We start from the raw sequence: 20335 nt of genomic DNA on the forward strand, positions 1-20335 counted from the left end.
CATTTTTTCATAATGAAAAAATACAAAGGGTAATTTGGCAAAAAATAAATATTCAGGGTGTTTTTACTAAACTCCACACACCACTGACTAATACGTAGATTAGACTAGAGCCTTAGATACAGCCTTAGTGATACAACAACACAAATAAGCAATGTCAGTGAAGGGAGAGTTAAAAAAAGATAGATTTTCAGGCAAATACGATAGCACCGTGTAACAATTATTTTTTTTATTTTTTTTTGTTCCTGGGTAGTAAGTGTTATTTCCTAATTGCTTATGCCTCAAAAGTATAGAAAATGGCTATTATTCCCCACAAACTTTGCTTTTGTGACCAGGACAGTGATATTTCAAAATATCACTTTCTAATGGGAAAGTGGGCAAATTTGTGTCTTTTCATTCACATAAAGTCAGAAAAAACAACATATGAATCCAAATTAACATGTATTTATACTAAAGTAATACAAAAATGACTACAAAAGATTTAGAAGTGAGTAGTTTATCGAGATTTATGATTATAGTGTAAATTTACAGTATAATCGTAAATCTCAAAAAACTACTCACTTCTAAATCTTTTGTAGTCATTTTTGTATTACTTTAGTATAAATACATGTTAATTTGGATTCATATGTTGTTTTTTCTGACTTTATGTGAACGAAAAGACACAAATTTGCCCACTTTCCCATTGGAAATAGTGATATTAGGAACAAAAATTAGGAACAAAAATTGTGTTACATAGTGTAGTGGTCAAATTAGTTGTTTGGTCTGCAGTGTCAAATGTAGTTACAAAGCCTGTATAAACAACACAGCTTTGAAAAAAAGAAAATTTAAATAGAAACTTTGTTTGGCAGTGGAGAGTGCTCTGCATCACAATGATGAACAGCTGCATGTACATCATGTTAGATGTTTACATTTGAGAGACTTGATATGGTTTCACAGTTCTTCAAATTTACAGTTGTAAAGGATTTACTGTTTTGTTATGGTGCACTGCTAGAGACTCGACACACATTCTAACCTCTTTCATGAAAGCACACGTTTTCTAGTTTAAAAAAACAAAATTACCTAAGGTAATGAGAATGTGTTACACAAAAATAAATGAAAACAGAAATCGATGCGCTTCTCAGATTGTGTTTTGTTCATTATTATGTTATCTCTCCTACTCATTACATGACACAGAGAGCTGCTACTTGCTCAGTTTTTGGGGTTTTTTTTGGTGTAAGGATTTGAGCAAAACTAATAATTATCCATCTATTGTCAGCGCTCGGATATCCGTTTCTCAGATATACGTCAGATGCGTTTTACCCCCCTTGTATTAAGACTAATAAGACTATTTAGACCAGTTTTCTGATACAAAGCCCATCTTTTCAGTGTTACAATTTATTTGTTTATCCGTCACAGCCTTTTTTCTTCTCATACGCCAAATCAGTCTGTCTTTATTGTGCAGTTATAAAGCGCTTCCTCCAGTTTCACCTGACAGAAATGCAGCCAGAACAAAGCGAGCAAGACCAGCTAGGGTAATGTAACATTTAACCATTAAACAGTTTTAATACTGTGATCTATTTTTTTAGTTGATTTTGTGCATTTTCGTTTGCAAGTGAACTATGACTTTAGGGCTTTATGGAGCGCTATATTCTGCAGTTTTGAACACTGACTTTGTATACTCTTTTTTTTTTAATCAGTTGGTAAATTGCATTACCTTTTACATTGTACGCAGTTCTGTGCATGGGTAACATTTTGATTTAATTTTGCTGTTGGGTCGTTGACAGGAATTTTACATACTGCTACAATACGTACCGGATTTAAAGTATGTACTGTATTACAGTCTATATGTCGTCTCTTTTGGCAGATGATATTTTGAGAATCGTATCGTTCTAAATTAAAATACTACTGTTGAAAAATATAGTACTCTACCAACAAAATCAGTACATCTAAATGGAAGCCTACTTATTTTAAAACATAGTCCGTTTATCTATCTGTTTTTGATATTGTATCTTTGTGTTTCCTTAAAAACAGACAAGGGTTGGAACGGGCCAAAATGAAACAATCAGATATGCGTCACACTCGTTTAACTGTCACTGAAGTCAGAGGTTTACAGGGTCAGATATGTGAGTGCTGACTGTATTGTGTGCTCATTTAACACCGTATTTCAAAACAGCAATGGTCATTGAAATGTTGATATCAATTAGCAGTTTATATACACTGAGACATGAAAGCAGTTAGAAGTTATTAATAGCAGGGACAAATTGTTGTGCACCTATTGCTTACCTGAACATAAGGTAAATCCTAGAACACTTCACTCCGCATCCCGGGACAGACAGGTGCGGCGCGGCACGCAAGGCATTTTGCCGCCTGTATCGTTGCCATTGCATTCATATGGTGTTGGACAGATCTGTGCGGGTCGTAACAGTAGTCACGCGGTGACGCTGAGCGGTATCAATCAAATCGAATCCAGAATGATTTTGTTCTGGTTGCCGTGCCGTATCATCTGTGGATTAACCAATCACAGCCAAGTGCTGACATCACGTGCTTACCAGGAAAAATCATGAATGAAACTGTTGTCTACGGAGGTGTCCAAGCAGCCTGAAGTGTTTGATCACTCCCATATGTTATAAAAGGACAGGCAAGTCATTATTTTATACATCGCCCCTGATAAGCATCCTTCCTGCCTTTTTTTTTTTTATTATTTTCTAACAGTTTGGTAGTAGCCTACTTGCTGTCAGCAGCGTATTGTATGTTTCTTTGCTAAGAGCAGATCGCTCATTTCATACAACTACATATAGATGACAGAAAAACAACGTTGAAACCATGAAAATGCCCAGCAGTTCCGTGCCGCGCCTGTCTGTCTCGGGCTTTAGACAGTTCTTCCTTTTTAAACATTTCTGAGTCTGATTGAAAATTGTTGGAAGTGCGGTCATATTGAGCTGTCTAATAGCATCCCTCTGATTTTCCATCGTTAATCAGTGATATAGTATGTCTTTCTCGTGGTTTAGAGTTAGGAGGTGCACAGTAAAAGGAATGGCAACAACAATATGTTATGATACTGAGTCAATTTGTCACAGGACAAGGTTAGACAGAATTAAATTGAATTGTGACAGAAGTTTGTGAATGGGTTGTAGATCAGATGAGAGTGTATTTAGGTGTTGATTTGATCAAATGGTTCTCTGCTGAGATAAAACATCTGGACTTTTTAGAGCATTTTACAGTTAATCAATCCACCTGGATTGGATCACCCAATTGTTTTTGGGGTAGTCATGTAGTATCCATCATGATGATGTTGATGCAATTCAGTGCTGTAAAATGCAGATGTGGCTTGTCCAGACATTTAAAATAGGTTTATCCAATCAACCCACTAGCTTTTAGATGTTTTTTTTTTTTGTTGTTGTTTTTAATTTTTTATATTGAATATATTTTTATATGCAAACAAAGAAAAAAAAAAAAGATCTGAATAAATTCACACCAGATGCTTTTCATTTTCTGTTCTGTGTGTTAGGACTTGGAGAGAGTGGATATCATGTTGGGCGTATGTGCCAATGGACTGCTGATCTACAAAGACAGACTCAGAATAAATCGTTTTGCCTGGCCAAAGATTCTCAAGATTTCCTACAAACGCAGTAACTTCTACATCAAAATCAGACCAGGAGAGGTAAGATCTGAACCAGCAGTGTCTCTAGAAGTGTTGGAGCAGCTGCCATAAAGTGAAAATTTATAAATATATACAGTGGTTTGCAGAAGTATTCACCCCATATCAATAATGTCACATTTTGTTGAATTACAAATAATGTGTGCATAGGTTTTTAAACAAAATTTTTTTATTCAAAGCTATAATGGTTAAACTAAACATTGTTATATGAGGAGGAGGCTAAATGGTAGCAAAACTTGCAAAGAAAATGTACAAAATGAAATGTACTAATTGTATAAGTATTCAGCCCCTTCAGTCAGTACTTGGTAGAAGCACCTTTTGCAGCAATTACAGCTATGAGTCTTTTTGGATAGGTCTCTACTAGCTTTGCACAGTAGGATGGTGACATTTTTGCCCATTCTTCACGGGAAAATTGCTCCAGTTCTGGTAAGTTTGTTGGGGATCATCGTTGTACTGCAATCTTCAAGTCATGTCATTAATTTTTGATTGGATTCAAGTCAGGACTTTGACTGGGCCACGCAAGAACTTTACTTCTCTTCTTGTTCAACCACTCCAGTGTGGCTTTGGCTTTGTGTTTCTAGTCATTGTCCTGCTGAAATGTGAATTTCCTCCCCAGTTTGAGTTTTGGCTGACTCAAACAGGTTTTCCTCAAGGATTCGCGTGTACTTTGCACTGTCCATTCTCCCCTCTATCCTGACAAGCTTCCCAGTCCCTGCTTAAGAGAAGCATCCCTATAGCATGATGCTGCCACAACCGTGCTTGACAGTTGGGATGGTTGACTGGGTGATGTGCAGTGTTGGGCTTGTGCCAGACGTAACGCTTGGAATTTAGACTGAAAAGTTCAATTTTTGTCTTGTCTGACCACAAAACCTTTTTTCCACATGTCTGCAGTATCATCTACATGCTTTTTCGTAAACTCCATACATGCTTTAAGATGAGTTTTATGAGTAATGGCTTCTTTCTTGCCACCTGTCCATACAAGCCAGCTCTGTGTAGGGACCGGCTTATTGTTGATGTGTGAACACTGATTCCCATCTCAGACACAGAACTTTGCAGATCTCTAAAGGTCATTGTTGGCTTGAGAATGACATCCCGAACCAGTTTCCTGCTTGCCTGGCTGCTAAGTTTGGGAGGGTGACCTGATCTGGGTAATGCTGGGTGGTATGATGCATCTTCCACTTCTTAATGATGTGCTTCAGTGTGCTGAGAGGGATAATCAGCGCCTTTTAAATTTTCTTGTACCCTTCTCCTGCTCTGTGCATCTCTACCTCTTTATCCCTAACTTTTTTCAAAAGCTCCTTGGTCTTCATGGTTGCTTTGTTGGATCACTATGTGAGTTGCAGCTTGAAAGTCTTTATATACCTGAGGAAAATTATCTACCAGTTAAACCACTTTGAGTACACAGGCTGAAACTATTTCACAAATTGTGTAACCTTTCAAACAAATAATTTGCACCTGAGCTGTTTAGGGCTGCAGTAGCAAAGGAGTTGAATACTTATGGAACTGAGATTAATCTGTTTTTCTCTGTAGATCTTACTTATTTATAGTCAATATTCATTTTTTAACTTTGTCAATGTTTTTCAGAGTATTTTTTGTAGATTCTACATGTAAAGTCTCATTTGAAAGTGTCGCACAATACGCTGAGGTGCCAACAAAATGTGAAAACTTTGCAGGGGGGAGAATAGTTCTGCAAACCACTGTGTGTGTGTGTGTGTGTGTGTGTGTGTGTGTGTGTGTGTGTGTGTGTGTGTGTGTGTGTGTATAATCATTTGTTAGTTTTATTTAATTTATTTCGCATTTTGTTTGTCCAGATACATGATTTATTTTCCACCACTTATTTAACATCATGTGAAGACCAATAATTTTCATTGGCCTTGTAGAAATGAGACAGCCTATAGTGTATTACATCTGAAAGTGGACATCAGACAATCTGCATGTACTTATTTAAGTCACGGCTCTCCTTACATTACACATATCCTCAGTATGTGCTGTTACTCGGATAGTCTTGCAAAAAAAAAAAAAATATGTACTGCATTATCTGAAAAACTGTCTGGGCCAGTTTGATAATACTATGGAACATCTGAGAATTTATTTTTGTTTCCAGACACATTAAAACCAAATTGCTTAGCAGGGCAGTATTTCTTTTTGAGCATGTGTTCCCAAGCTTATCATGTAACCCACTCTAAGGAAGTAATAGATTCTGTTGATTTTGTTCCAGACTGAGCAGTTTGAGAGCACTATTGGATTTAAGCTGCTAAACCACCGGGCTGCCAAGAGGCTGTGGAAGGTTTGTGTGGAGCACCACACTTTCTTTAGGTAACACATTTGGATTTTTTGATGTAGTTCCTTAATTCTAATTCTTAAGACTGTGAATTAATGTATTGAAGTCACCTTTGGACTATAGCATGTAACAATAGGCGGTGCATTTCTGTTTTGCTATATATAACCTAAATATACAGGTTGACTGCTGTAAACGAGGAGTGCAGTATAGTCCGGTAATAGTATTCTATGTAGTATACATTTTTTTGTTGATGAGTAGAATAAAACATGCAGAAAGTAGAGTGTATAACCCAAGGCTGGTCAGCCATGCATGTTATACACATGGTACATTTCTTTTAAAATAAAATACATCAATGTGAATCAAAACAATATCAAATAAATTAACACTTCTAGTTGCAGACCGCCCAGTTGTAAGATTCTGGTCTAACAGTCATCACATCTACCACAGCTTCTCATTTTTCATTATAGGCAACATAGAGAACAGGAAACTGAAGTAAGCTGACAATCTTTTGTATCTTGGGGAAATGGAATTCGACGAGTTGAAAAAAAAAAAAAAACCTTGACCTAATCATGCCTTACATACTGTAACACAAAAGGAAAACAATATAAAATGTAAGCCTGAGGTGAAACTTAAGTCAACAAGACAAATGTTCTGGATAAAACTTTCTCCAATTTTGTGAAACTGATGGAGGTATTAGCTGAGGCGTTTGCCTACATTGACAAATATACAATTTTTTTGCAGTTAAATTAATGCACCAGCAGCATGTCATTTAGCCAGTTAGTGGAGGGTGCTAATAGGGTTAAAACCATGGTGGTTTAAGAGGGGGAGGTGGGGGGTTAAAAAACATGTGTAGTGTATTTTGCAGTAAAAAAAAAAATGTACATACACAATTTAGGTCAGGTGGAATAGGGTTAAAAACATGAGGAGGAAAAAGACAGCTACCTTACCATAATCGTTTAGTTTTGGGTTATTTAAAAATACATTCTGTCTGAAATATTATATATTTTTATTGGTGTTACATACAGTTATGGACCATATGACCTTATCAGATTCAACTAGGAATATAAGAGCAAATAACTTAAGCCAATAAATCATTTTATTAAATTTCGTGATAATTGTCTTGTCTGGAACAATAACTTTTAGAGAATTATGCTGAAAACGAAATATGTTTCAGGGACATACAGAAATACAGCTGTTTCTTTAATAATAGTTGGACAGCCCATGCCTTTACCTGTCCGCATAAAACCCATTACATGTTAATCTAACTCCATAAAGTGCAGGGGAGGGGGGTTACAAAACTTCATAGTCTATCTGGTTGCCACAGAAATGCCTACTGGGACGAATTGTTTTTTAATTGTTTTATGCATCATATGGTATTGATTTTGCCATTAACAGTGATACATAATGTGCTTATAATAATAATAACTAGCATGGCAGTGTAAAATTAATGTTTGTTTAAGTGGCTATGTGATTCTAAAGTTTCAGTTGCTCTTGAACAAGCTAATTCAAATCATAGAACAACCTAACCATAAGATTTATAGTCTTTACTCTTAATCCTCTCGTCATCTAGATCAGTGGTTCCCAAACCTTTTCTTACCTGAGGCCCACATGTTCAGCTGCATTAGGCACTACGGCCCACTATTAGCACGCCTTCGGAAGATGGAAAATTAAAAACATTTTATATGTTTAAACCTGTAACATTAGAAATAAACCTAATCTAAACGGTCCTTTATTCATTTGATTCAGAGTCAGTTGGCTTGCAACATCCCCAACCCCCCCCCCCCCCCCCCCCCCCAAAAAAAAAAAAAAACGGAGCATAGCTGTGCCACTTAAACAAAAAAACTTTTGAATGTCAAACGTGTATTATTATTATTTTTTTTTATTTTAACGTTATTTTAAGATAAGTGTGAATGAACCAGTAATCAGTAAAATAGCAGTATATCCAAATATTTCAATAAATCAATTACCGGTATGTAACAAAATGTATCAGTTTGATTAATAACTTGATTTAGTTCAAATTGAAACACACATCAAAGTACTCAATATTTTAAATGTTAATAGCTAATTAGTCAAACGTATTCACCATAGACATCAGCTGAATTTTTAAATGAATGTTATCAAGTAGAAAAGTTGCTATGAAAATGTTTCTACAAAAGAAAAAACCCATGCCACCTCCTCAAAACTGAGCCCGTGGTACAAATGCATTCAAACTCCTGTAGCTGCCTTTTTTGTTCTTTATACTTTGCAAAACATATATTCTTTGGTGACGGATTCGACATATTGTAATTTTATTAATACTGAACACACTTTTTACATTCGCCAGCAGAGCGATCACATGACCTTAACACAGCCCTATTGTCAGAACTCTTGCTGTACACCCCGCCTACACATAGGCAATCTGTTAGCTCTGATTTGTGAATTTCTGCTTTGATTGACAGTCCACCAATGCTCCCTTGCTACACTTTATTTTTCTACAGTTACAGCTGCTAGTACCTGCTTTTTTCTATTAATAGAAATACATAGAATATCATTGCTCCTGCAGTTTGGAAACCCCTGATCTAGATTATATTTGACTATCCAGGCTCAGTGAGGATACGAGTAACCATTCATAAGCACAAAGTTATATAATGGGTTGAAGGATATAATTTGTATATCTCACTGCCATGTGTGACCATAAATGCTTATGCCTATCTAAATCATGTTCTGTCATTAAATCACGTTCTGGTATTGCTCCCTTGTTACATTTCTCTGGGTCCATTGTGAATCCACAAAAAGTTAGGGGATTGGAAGGTGAGAGTGTATGTCTCGGGTGTCTTGTTTTGTTTGGTCATAATATCATCTCAGTAAGGAGAGCGTGTTTTATTTGGAATACTGTGTGTTGTGAACATTACTTTTAAAAGGTATGATCTATATTCTAAGTCTGGATGTGGGAGGTTCAGTAGGTAGCATGAGGATGCTGGGTTCTAATACCACATTTACATGTCTTTAGTAATATCTGCAACATATCGACAATAACAATCAACCACTTTGTTACAGACTTTCTTACGTCTGGCATAAACAATTTTGGCTGTTAATTAAACCCTAAAAAGGACACAAAAAATACTTCACATAAAAAAGAACAGTCCTATTGCTGTAGCAGGCGCAGTTTCCACTGCCTCTGGGTTTGTGATCGCATCAGATCAATTCCAGAATTTTTATAATCCTTTAATGGAAATGTCCAATCTACTTGTAATGTTTTCAAGCAAATTGGCTTCATCACTGCCACTCTCATATCCACTTTGACATCTGACACAACATTATTTCCCTTGTCCAGCGCTTCTTTCCCCATTCTGCATACCAGTCTGCCAGAGGTATATGTATTGTGTGAAACAAATGCGAAAGCCTATCTAGATGGATTTATCTGTGAAATTATTGGCAATTTGACTGTGTGACACGATGGCAAAGGGTTAGAGAGACTCAGAGACCATAGCTGCAGGTTTAAGAGCTCGGGCACGCATTTAATAAACAAAAATAAATCAAAATACTGCTCACAGAGCAAAATAAAAAGGGTAAACAAAAACAAGTCACAAACAACACTCCTACACAAAAGGAAAGTCCTAACCCAAGTCTTCCGCATGGAAACTCCTCCTTTTTCACCAACTTGAGTTGTCCATCAACTTGAGTTCTGGGAGAATTCAGACCAATTCGAGTTTTAAAATTTTTCACCAACTTGAGTCGACTCGAGTTGGCTGTCCATGGAAACAAGATATAGGCATCTTTGCCTTTGGGTGAGCTTCTGTCTCAATATATGAACCACTGTATCGCCACCTCAACACTCTAACATGATAAATACATTTCCATTTAGTGAAAGAGGCAACAGTAGCCATATTGGTAAAACGAGATTTAAGGGTTATTAATGTGGGCTGAGTCATTGTTTGTCAGTGTACATATTTTTAAACCTATAGCTAATAATAGTTTTTGAAATTATGTTAAAAAAAAAAAAAATCAACAGTTAATGAAAAGATTTTCAATTGATGAATGTTTTGTTTCTTGTGTGTGTATTAAAAGGTTGGTGTCACCCGAACAGCCCCCAAAAGCTAAGTTCCTCACTCTGGGCTCCAAGTTCCGCTACAGTGGTCGAACACAATCTCAAACCAGGCAGGCCAGCACTCTCATCGACAGACCAGCTCCATATTTTGAACGCACTTCCAGTAAACGAGTGTCCGGGAGTCTTGATGGAGGTAAGCAGACTTGAAGGTGGTTCAGTTATTCATACACACTTAGGGTGTTAAATTACTTGCCTTGCAAAGAAAGAAGGAGAATAATATACAGTACCATCACTTACGGGAGCAGTTTTGTAGTTTACCTACCAAACTGGAAAAGGGAAAACTCAAGTTGTCTTTGTTCATGATGTGACAGAAGTTGTAGTTGTAAGGTTGCACTTTTTAAAGTTATGAGTAGCTCAAACAATGATCCAAACTTCAAAATACAACACTGTACACCAGACCATTTTGAGACCTTCTGAGGATTGCTTTCCACAAAGCTGCTCTGAGTTCTTACTTAATGAATGCCTGAAGAACGCTAATACGCTGGATAAAACAGCATGTCCACATTTAAACAAAACCCAAAACCCAAACCACCCTTGTATCCAAGCCCCCCCTCCCCCATTATTTACAGTATTTCTCTGAATGGTCACTTTGTTTCCCAGCTCACATGTTTGAACGTACTTATATTAAATAAACAAGGAAGCAGGTAGAATACTTTGCCAGAATATGATATATTTTTTTCTGAATCCATAGCGTCAAATGTTCAGTCTTTATGTTGCCTTTGTTATTCTCCATTCCAAGACAAAGGAAATCATCCCAACATATGTTTCCTCTCATTGAGATGCACAGTAAGACATGGATAACACTGGGCTGGAGGAATTATAATTGTGTGTGTTCTCTTACTGTCCTGTATAACCCCAATCTTCAACAGTATATGTCTAAACATGTGTACTGTACGTTACTGTATTTGGAGGTATTAATAACCTACAATACGATTTTTCTGTTGGGCAGTGAGTACACTACCCAAGTTAATTAAAACTTAATAAACCTAGATGGTAAATTAAACCCCATAGAGAATTAAGAAATTCAGATATCTTACATTTATTTTTACAAAAATGACCGTCTGCAGTATATCGTGCCACCTTACCAGGCACGAAGTCCGAAGCAACAGCCAGACCCGATATAGAGGACCTTCAGCTTCAAGGTATTGGGGTGTATAGTGGACGGCAATGTGTGGCCATACCCTTTTGGGCTAACCCTCAGATGTCAACCAAGGGCTCTTTGCTGACTCCACATAGCTGAAAACAAACATGAAGTAAAAAATAAGGTTGTCATCTGAGGATTTAAGAGTGGTGTCTTTTTTTTTTTTCTGGCTGAATGATTAACCCTCTCCAAACTTACACATTAGCGTGAAAGGATGGCTGTATAACTGAACTGTCAGGAACATTGCTGACACACAAGACACACATTCTTGCAAATTAGAATCAAATTGCAGGAACAGGTCAATATAACTTAAGTCAGAGACCTCGCCAAATGTCTTGTGAAAACATCCTTGATATTCCTGAAGCCTACAGAGGATGTTGAGCCCACGTGGTCTGGAGAGGGTTAAGGGGAAACTTGAGAGGAATAAACAGGAGTCTGATAGATGACACATGTGTGGGTTTTTATGATATCCTGGAAGGAGTGAGTTTTGTGTGAACTGTGTTTTATAACACACCTGGCTTTCATTTCCAGCAGTTGGAACAACTGGCAAACAACTCAATGATCAGCCACTTCTGGTCCAAAACTTTCAATAAAATAACATGTCATCAAATCATGTTTTTTCCATTAGAGGAACCTTAATATTCTCCTGGTTCTAATTTACGCTTTAGCGATTAAATCAGGTATCGTATTTTGTCTGGAGAACCAGACAGATTAACAAACATGCTACTATATCTTCATAAATAGTAATAGTTCTTATTTTTGTATCTTTAAAAATACTTTCTCATTGTCTTTTTTTCTAGTTTTGCTTAAAAAGGAACATTTAATAGGCCAAATAAGTGACAACAGCAGAGTACTTATAAAGCAAGAGCATTTTAATTACAAAGAAAGTTATGTATGTTGTAGTTTATCTAAAATATGTAAAGCCTTGGTGTCTTATAAACAATAATTTTTATGGAAAGGTTTCAGTATTGGTTAAAGTAAAGCCAGACATGGTTTGCTGTGTTGTAATCCCTACTTACCCCTGCCTTTTTCACTTGGGAATGTTTTATTTATTTTTTCACATTGCATAATCTGGGCATAGAGATTTCTAAAGTTAACAGCAGACTCAGCAACAAACTTGATTAATAATACAATGGGTTCATTGTTTATGCTACATCATTCATAGTAATATATGCCTGCAACCTTGTAGTGTGTGAATATACAGTAGTTTTTTCATGGACACCAAGCTGTGACCACCAGAAAACAAAATAAATAAAAATACAGGACCTAGGGGTGGTAAACATTACCCTGGTTTACAGTATGCATACATATATGTATATTGTTACTATATAGACAGTAAAGCAACTTTTGTTATCATCTGGATTCTATAATCACAAATTGGCATCCCAATGTTATAGCGCCTCCTGGTGGCCATCCAGGAGGTTCTTCTAGCTATACAGATGGAAGTTGCAATGTGAACTGTACTAGTAAACTAACAGATCAGACACCATTGCAAAGTTATTATGTATCCTAAAAAGTAATAATGCTGGTGAGGGCTTGACTGGACTTACTAGCATGTGGTGGGCATGTCTGGGATGTGCTTTTGTTATTCATTATTGCATTTAATATATTTATTACTTAATTGATAACGTATTGTGAGCATGATAAAATTTACCATGAAATAAATGTTTGGTGGGATGAATGGAAACCTACTGCATAGTCCAGACTATACTTAAAGATATTTCACTTACAGTGTTGTATAAAGTTATATGTGATACAAATATACATGCATACATATACATATCTGTGCGTGTTTTGTATATACAGTAATTGATTTGGACGACTTAAAAAGAATGCTTCAGAATTTTGAGATGGGTAAGTGACATAATCAAGATGACATCTATTTAAATGAGCAGTAATGTAAAGTAATGTTTACAGTTACCTTGCAACATCAGACGCAGCCTTTCATAGATCTGTTGGGTATCTCTTTCTGGGGACTGCAGGTGAATTTGCCCCCAGGTGTGTGTTTACTTTATAAATAAAGAAAATACCCACATGTGCAATATGCATTTACACTGTTACTATTATATCTCACTGAAGATATAGAAGGTGCATTTTATTTGTATTGGTATCCTTCTGTTGGGTGAGAGGGAGTATTTTTTCTTCCTTAAGTAGTTTATTTTCTTTCTGTTCTATGGTGTGTAGTAATACTTAATCGCAACCTTGGTGATATCTTGCTGGTATCTAGCGTAGGTAACAGGTCACACAATTTTTGGACCAGGCAGTGCATTTTTATTCATAATTTGAGATGCATGGACCATAAGCATTCTAAGTCAAACAACTCAATCCAACACAGCAGCAAACTAGACAAATTCAAGCTTTATTTTTAATATACTTGTAATGATAAACTAGCCTAATCATCACCAATGACCCACACATGTGGAATTATCAATGTGAATAACAGGTTCATTTAGCTGTATTCTTTCCCGGTATTTAAGATCTGTGTGTAGCAGTTAGTAGTTAAAAGATTGATCATTATATCATGTGTTTCTACAGCTCCTGTAGTCCGTGTCACAGATCACAACCTGGTGGACTCTTCTGCTGCTGAAATCAATGGGAAGGGGGACACAGCAGCTAAGGACAATGGAAAAGAACCTGGAACTCCCTCCAGAACTCAATTGGAACTCTCCCAGGAATCAAAGGTATAGTAGAAGCTATTAAAATATTTAACATTTGAAATGTAATGATGAGGGGGGAAATTACAAAATAATATTTCACCCATACGCATCATTTATACAAACTGTCCTTAAAGATACATTTTCCCTGAGGATAGTGAATCATTTGCATGATGTATACAGTGACTAATTTTTTTAAAAAAATGTCATTTTAAAGCCAAAAGCTCTTCTTTTTTTTTTTTTTTTTTTTTTTTTACTTATGGCTATGTCTTCTGAAAAGGGAAACTGCATCTTTAACTCCAAATTTTATTATGTCATATTTTTTCAGGATTCCAATGGTTTACAAAAATCTATCGATATTCATTGTTCCTCTATGGAATCATTATGAGGGGAAAGAGGGCTATTCATATGTAGTATGTCAATGCTTGTTTTTCTTTTAACCAAATGTTACAATTTACACTAAGTGACAAAAGCTGGTAAATCTGTGCATGTCTACTGTGGTATTTTAGCTCTGAAGTTTGCTTTCTTTAGTCTTCATATATTACTTTGTGTAATGCCAATGAATGTCCTTAGAAATCAGCACAATATGTCTTTATTAACATTGACACCTGCCCCCAATTCCCATTTGTTGTTAAATAAAATAGTGTATTGAACATTGCAGTCAAAGAAAGCATAGAAACTGATGCATTTTGCTATGAAAGAATGCATTCAACATACAGTAGCATCTATTCCAATAAACACTAAGCAATTGGGGGTATGGTCTGACTTTTTTTGTAGAAGGAATAAATGAATACTTTATACCCTCTGAATTTCCAGTATACAGTAGTCTCCAGCTAAGAGAATACCCCTCGGGAAGCAAGCGACAGGTTCTCTTAGCTGCAGTGTTCTTTAAGTTGACCACCAGACACAATATGAATCAGTAAGTAAATAAATAAATATGTATTACTTGTCATGACGCACATGTATCAACATATGAAATGCGCAGAATAAGTAAGAGAAAAACAATAGGTAAGTGTATGTTAATAAAGTAAGAGACAGACTAACGTTAACGAACCGTCAAACTAAATTAACACAGCACCCCTACATGTTAAAAAATGCAGCAGCAGCAGCTCTAGATTAATTATGAATACCTGTACAGGCGCAATACAAGACATGCACAACATTATTTAACTGGATGGTGAAGCAACTCACCAGAACAGAAAACACCAAATTGCTCTGCAATTTGTGTTTGATTCAGGGTTTTTTTTTCAGGAGCTCAAACAATTTCCAGCTTTTTTGTAGCAAGAGAAACGACGGTATGTTTTGCCATTTGTTTACATGCCATTTTGTAGCGATGAGGTGCACTCGTGGAAATCAGAATACAAAACAAGGCAAGGATATGACGACATTTCTGGATAGACCAATCGGTGTGCCTCAAGACACTCTCGCGAAGACAGGTCACATTTGAAAAGATTGAATGAATTATTTGAATTTAATTTTGATGATGAGTTATCAGGGTACAAAACAGTACTGTACTAGTTGTGAATGAATCACTAGTTGTGCCAGAAAGGTGTTCTTTTAAACATAGTCCCTGTTCCTTTAGGCGGAGCATTTATAATGGGAAAAATCATGTTAGCACAGGGGTGTTCTCTTAGGAGGTGTTCATATGGGTGGAGACTACTGTATTTATTTTTGTATCTGTTCCCATGTTGTGTGTTATTGATCATCATTTAGTACTGTTTCTGCACTCATGAATGATTTGGATTGCTTAAAAAGTATATTTTTCATGAATGAAAACAGTATAAAAATGACCAGTAGGAAATAGTAAACAGATCACAAATTAAATATTATGCAAATTCACTGGGTATTCGTTTGTTTTATTTGTATTTTTTTTTCATATTGGAGCCATTTACAACAGTATTATTTCAAAAGGTATTGTTAGACTTAAACTTGGGATTTTTTTTTTCAAAAAATGGCTGGCCTTCTCATCCAGCTGTGCTGATGCAGGTAAATGAAATTTAGATATGGATCATTTCAGTTTGAAATCCAAGCTAAATCTGCAATTGTTTTTTCCCCAATTACCCCGTGTTAATAACCACAGCCCTGTGCACAATGTGCAGAGATCTAGAACTCTATAAAGTGTGCTTGCTTCCCCCCCCCCCCCCCTAGTGTTGTACTCCACACACCCTGAGCCTTTTAGTGCAAATACTGTTAATGTTGTCTGCTTCCATTTGTTGAATTCTGCTGCACTCCAGACAGATATTTTTCACAGACTAATGTCCTTTTCTTTTTTCCTTTTTTTTTTTCCTTTGCACACTTTCTATATAATTTCTCACTGCACATTTATATGTATATTTTTGCAATTTGTCCTGCATGGGTGGGGTCGGTGGTTTATTAGCAGTCTCTTTTCATGTACACCTTGTCACCTACTTGCTCCATGTCATCCCTTTCCCTAAACCTGGAAACCATCTATGAGTTGGATATTCTGTCAGATATTTCAGAGGACGATCCAATGTCATTTGCTGAACTTGACCAAGAATACCCAGTTACTAATTTCACACACAGTTCCCAAGAGAATGCTGAGGACATTACCTCATCAGAGCTTGATAATGATGATGATGTCAAAGGTTCTTCACCGAACATTCTCAGTCCTGACCACTGTATTCCAGCCACAAATAAATGCCATTACTCTCCAGTAATTGACTCTATAGAAATGAAATCCCAATTTGACGACTTCTTCAGTTTCTATAAATGTCTTAAGTTCCCCACCTTGCTGGACGAAGACGGCTACATCTGTTTTCCCAGCCTGCCAGAGGACTGTGCCTCCTTCTTGCCCCACAGCCTTCAGTGCTACATCCCCATCACCTCCCCGTCCCTCATCCCCTCCTTCTTTTTCATATTTGCGCTGCTTCTCTCAGCTTCTCAGTCGCTCCCCTTCTCCCTCACCCTGTCCCTTCCTCTTGCTCTGTGCCTTTGCTACTTGGAACCTAAAGCGACATTGTTCACCTCTTATGACTATGACCCGATTGAGAAAGCAGAGCCAGAGGAGGTGTGTAACCCTGTTGCTTAACTGCTGCTGATTTCACTCTTTTTGTTGTTGTTGTTTTTTTTCTTTCTAAGGCCTTGCAAGCTTTTCTGTGTAAAATGAAAGACATGTTTTAAAAGGATAGACATTTCTTAAATCATTATGAACAAAATGCACGTCAGTCAACCTCTAAATGCAAAACAGATTCGAAGGAACAAAGATTGATGTTGCTTTTATTTACAAAGAAATCCATGCAATGCGAAAGCTTTGTCTTGCTAACATTGTTATAAACTGTTATGTATTTAGTGGTTTTTTTAAAATAGTTTCTTTTGTTTGTTTTTTAATTAAGAGAAATAAAGGCCCTTGAGAATTCCTCTTTAGCTTTCCAGTAGTTTTAAAATAAAAATAGTTGCCTTATTATTTGAGGCTTCTAGTAGGTTAATAATGTTTTCATGTCCTTTTTCAATAGAGGGCACTATTACACAGTCCCTGGAGTATTCAGTGGTGAAAGTAGCCAAGAGACTCAGGTTAACATTCTCTTGTCCATTTTAGGTTATTACATGAAACAGGATCAGCAGATTCTTCTCTCATAATATAATATTGTGCTGTTTGATAAAATACAGTGTCAAATCTCGAAGATCGGCATGCTTATGATTTTCTTCATGCTACATAAATTGCCACTGCCTACAAATTGAAGTAGGAATGGTATTTTCTCCATCCCATTGTATGTAATGCTTTTGAGAATGAAGCCGTCCATCTTCCATTTCACCTTTTTCCAAATGCGACTTCAACCATTTCTACAAAAATATAGGTGGTGGAACAGCAAAGTGATGGCACAACAGCTGCAGCCACTGGGGCGGAAACAAGCGAGGTCTGTGAAGGAAACGCACATCCTGCGCTTCCATTCATTTCCTACTTCTAAACATTCAGTATTGATTCTCAGCACTGCTCTGGTGTATTATACTAACATGTCCTTTCTTTTGTGGCCTCTGTGGGGTAATCTGACAGATGGAGAGAGAAGAAGAAGATTCACAGCTGCAGAAGGTTTATAAACTGTTTCATTTATATAGGTGTTTGCATTCTTGCAGCTTCCATCTGTGTTCAGGCTTGGAAGATCAAGTGTGTAATGTTATTGTGGTGGTGTATTTGTTTCATTTTTTTGTTTTTCCAGGGCATATATTTTTAATAGCTTCCCAACCTTACAAAACTATAACATTAAATTATTATTATAAACCATATAGTACACTGATTGGTCAATTCACAATTTAGAAAACGTGCTGAGCACTTTGGAAAAGCTAAACCTCTATTTCCTATTGTGGTTTAGTCAGGCAAAATGTTGGGAAGCTATTTACTGTACGAAGAAACTGTCACACCACAGGCGGACAGTTTTTGCCCTGATTCGTTTGATTTTTCATTTAATTTTTGGGGGTTTTCTTTTCTGTATTGTCTGCTTTGGCGTTCCTTTTGCAAATACCTTTGTGTTTCGTTTTTGATTCCACAGAGCAAGTCATTGAGAATAGAGGGGGAAAATATATATGTCAGACATAGCAATTTAATGTTGGAGGTTGGTATGAAAATCAAGTGGTTTCTTTCTCTTCTCCTGGGCTGCTGCTCTTCCTGAAGACCACCTCTCACTCACAGGCTGTATCTGTGGACACTGTGCATGATCTGCATGGGGAGACTGGATGCATGCTGGAATTACAAATGTTCCTTGGCAGAATTGCCTTCACACACTCTTATTGTTATAAGTCTTAAATATAAAGCACAAGCTGTTTTTAAAAAATCTGTCCATCTTCAGTGAGATGAAATTAGATTTTACTCTATCTGACCATAACCAGACTAATGTTGTTATTAATAAAGTAGGACTGTCGCTTTGGTAGCTTTTATTAATTCCGTTAGTTTTAATGTAGTATTAATTTTAAGATAACAACATACTAAACATACTACAGGTAATGCCTTGACTCACTGAAACAACACAGCCAATAGCATGTTACATATTATACGACTCAAACTGATTGCTGCTTAGTAAGACAGAAGGGCCACAGCAGCACACCTAAATTAAGACACATCCATAGGTGAATGAAATGCGATGAACTTCTGAAGTATAATTTTAAAGTCTAAATGCTATTTAGAAAAAAAGAAATGTTCACACACCTAGCTTAAACTGTTAGCAGGTGTTTTTTTTTATTTTTTTATATTGCACCACGTGTATTCTACCACAGCTGTGGTATCATGTTTGAATACACTTTACTCAACAAAAGTTGCCTGTATCCAGGGTCTTGGTTGGTCTTGTAACTCATTTCATAATGTAACCCTTAATATTTACAGTAATTTGAGCCCTAGTCATATTATAAGCTGCTTTAACATATCAGTGAGGCATGTTTTTTTTTTTTTTGTATAGTTAATTCCCTTTTTTGTCATGGTTTTTAACTAATGTACTTGTTGTTTGTTGTCCCATTTTGACCCCTACTGTTTGTTTCACCTGTTAATAGGACCTGGATAAGACCCAGGAGGGTGTTTTGAAACATCAGGCTAGTATTAGCGAATTAAAACGCAGTTTTATGGAATCTTCACCTGAGCCACGCCCCAATCAGTGGGAAAAGCGTCTTACTACAACTTTGCCTCTACTGACACAAGGGGTATGTGTCTGCCAGCCTGCATGCCAGTGATTCAAATCTCGTCATGAAAAGAGGGCTCAAATGGATCTTCCTGTCATTTACATTTAGCTGTCGTGATCTTTTTATTTTCTGTAATGCTACTAAGTTGGTTCTTGTTATGTTTCTGTAACTTTTATTGTGTGCTTTCCTCACTTACAAATTAATATGGAAGGAACCAGACACTGTTCATTTAGTTAAGCAGCAGGATCTCAAGTCATTATTTGTTACTGCAGCTGTCACAAGAAAGGTTCCGATGTTTGCGGAAAGCACCAATTTTGTAAATACTGTAATCTGCTGACTGTCAAAGATAATTAGCAGTTGGCCAACAAAAACATGTTTTTTCTCTTTTTTTAATTCTAGTGAGAGTGACTGCTGAATTTTAAATGTCCTTGGGCCGTAAAACAAAACTCTACATATGTTCAAGCCTTTTCTGGGGCACCTACACTTTTATATATTTTCTGTACAACCATCAGTCCTTTCCTATTCATATTTCTGTCCTCTGTTTCCTGTTCCTCTTGTTTTACAGTAGATTTGCACAATATGTATGGGTATATGTGTGTTTGGGGGGGGGGGTGCTGTAAAGTGCCCTTGACTCTTGTTTCAGTGCATTTATCTTGTATGTTTTTGTTTGTTTGTTTTTTTAACTGGGAAAAGAACTATATTTGGAAACACGGTTAGGTAAACATGTCTTGTATTAATATATAATCTGTGTTAATGAGCTTTTCCTGTTTTCTGTGCTTTACCTTGTTCACTTGCACAGTATTTTTGGTTATACAAATTAGGTATGGCATCACCTATATCATACAGTATATTTTATATTCCTCTAACCAGAAAAAAAGACCGAACAATGTCTTTTTTCACTTTACAAGATTAATGC

At 36.5% G+C, this 20335-nt stretch overlaps 2 protein-coding genes across 10 annotated transcripts in view; both read left to right on the forward strand.

Annotated features, from left to right (window-relative positions):
* The window catches only part of LOC121315805 (protein 4.1-like), a 117023-nt gene that overhangs the window by 79338 nt on the left and 17350 nt on the right, over nt 1–20335 (forward strand). For 5 of the 9 annotated variants that reach the window (XM_041250238.1, XM_041250244.1, XM_041250247.1 and 2 more), the window contains exons 9-15: nt 3485–3637; nt 5853–5950; nt 9963–10135; nt 13679–13824; nt 17613–17672; nt 17810–17845; nt 19294–19440. In XM_041250238.1, the coding sequence (XP_041106172.1) occupies nt 3485–3637; nt 5853–5950; nt 9963–10135; nt 13679–13824; nt 17613–17672; nt 17810–17845; nt 19294–19440 (813 nt within the window). Of the gene's footprint in view, nt 1–3484; nt 3638–5852; nt 5951–9962; nt 10136–13678; nt 13825–17612; nt 17673–17809; nt 17846–18302; nt 18366–19293; nt 19441–20335 lie in introns of all 9 variants that reach the window. The other 4 variants (XM_041250245.1, XM_041250246.1, XM_041250242.1 and 1 more) reach the window with 3 other exon arrangements.
* On the forward strand, nt 15115–17602 carry LOC121315807. The gene has a single exon (XM_041250249.1). The coding sequence runs from the start codon at nt 16187–16189 to the stop codon at nt 16844–16846; it is 660 nt and encodes a 219-aa protein (XP_041106183.1). The 5' UTR covers nt 15115–16186; the 3' UTR covers nt 16847–17602.

The sequence above is a fragment of the Polyodon spathula genome, chromosome 5, assembly GCF_017654505.1.
Source record: "Polyodon spathula isolate WHYD16114869_AA chromosome 5, ASM1765450v1, whole genome shotgun sequence".
Classification (NCBI taxonomy): Eukaryota; Metazoa; Chordata; class Actinopteri; order Acipenseriformes; family Polyodontidae; genus Polyodon; species Polyodon spathula.

Excerpts from the sequence above, each read along its gene's own strand:
- LOC121315807 (XM_041250249.1), top strand. The coding sequence starts at position 16,187 with ATGTACACCTTGTCACCTACTTGCTCCATGTCATCCCTTTCCCTAAAC.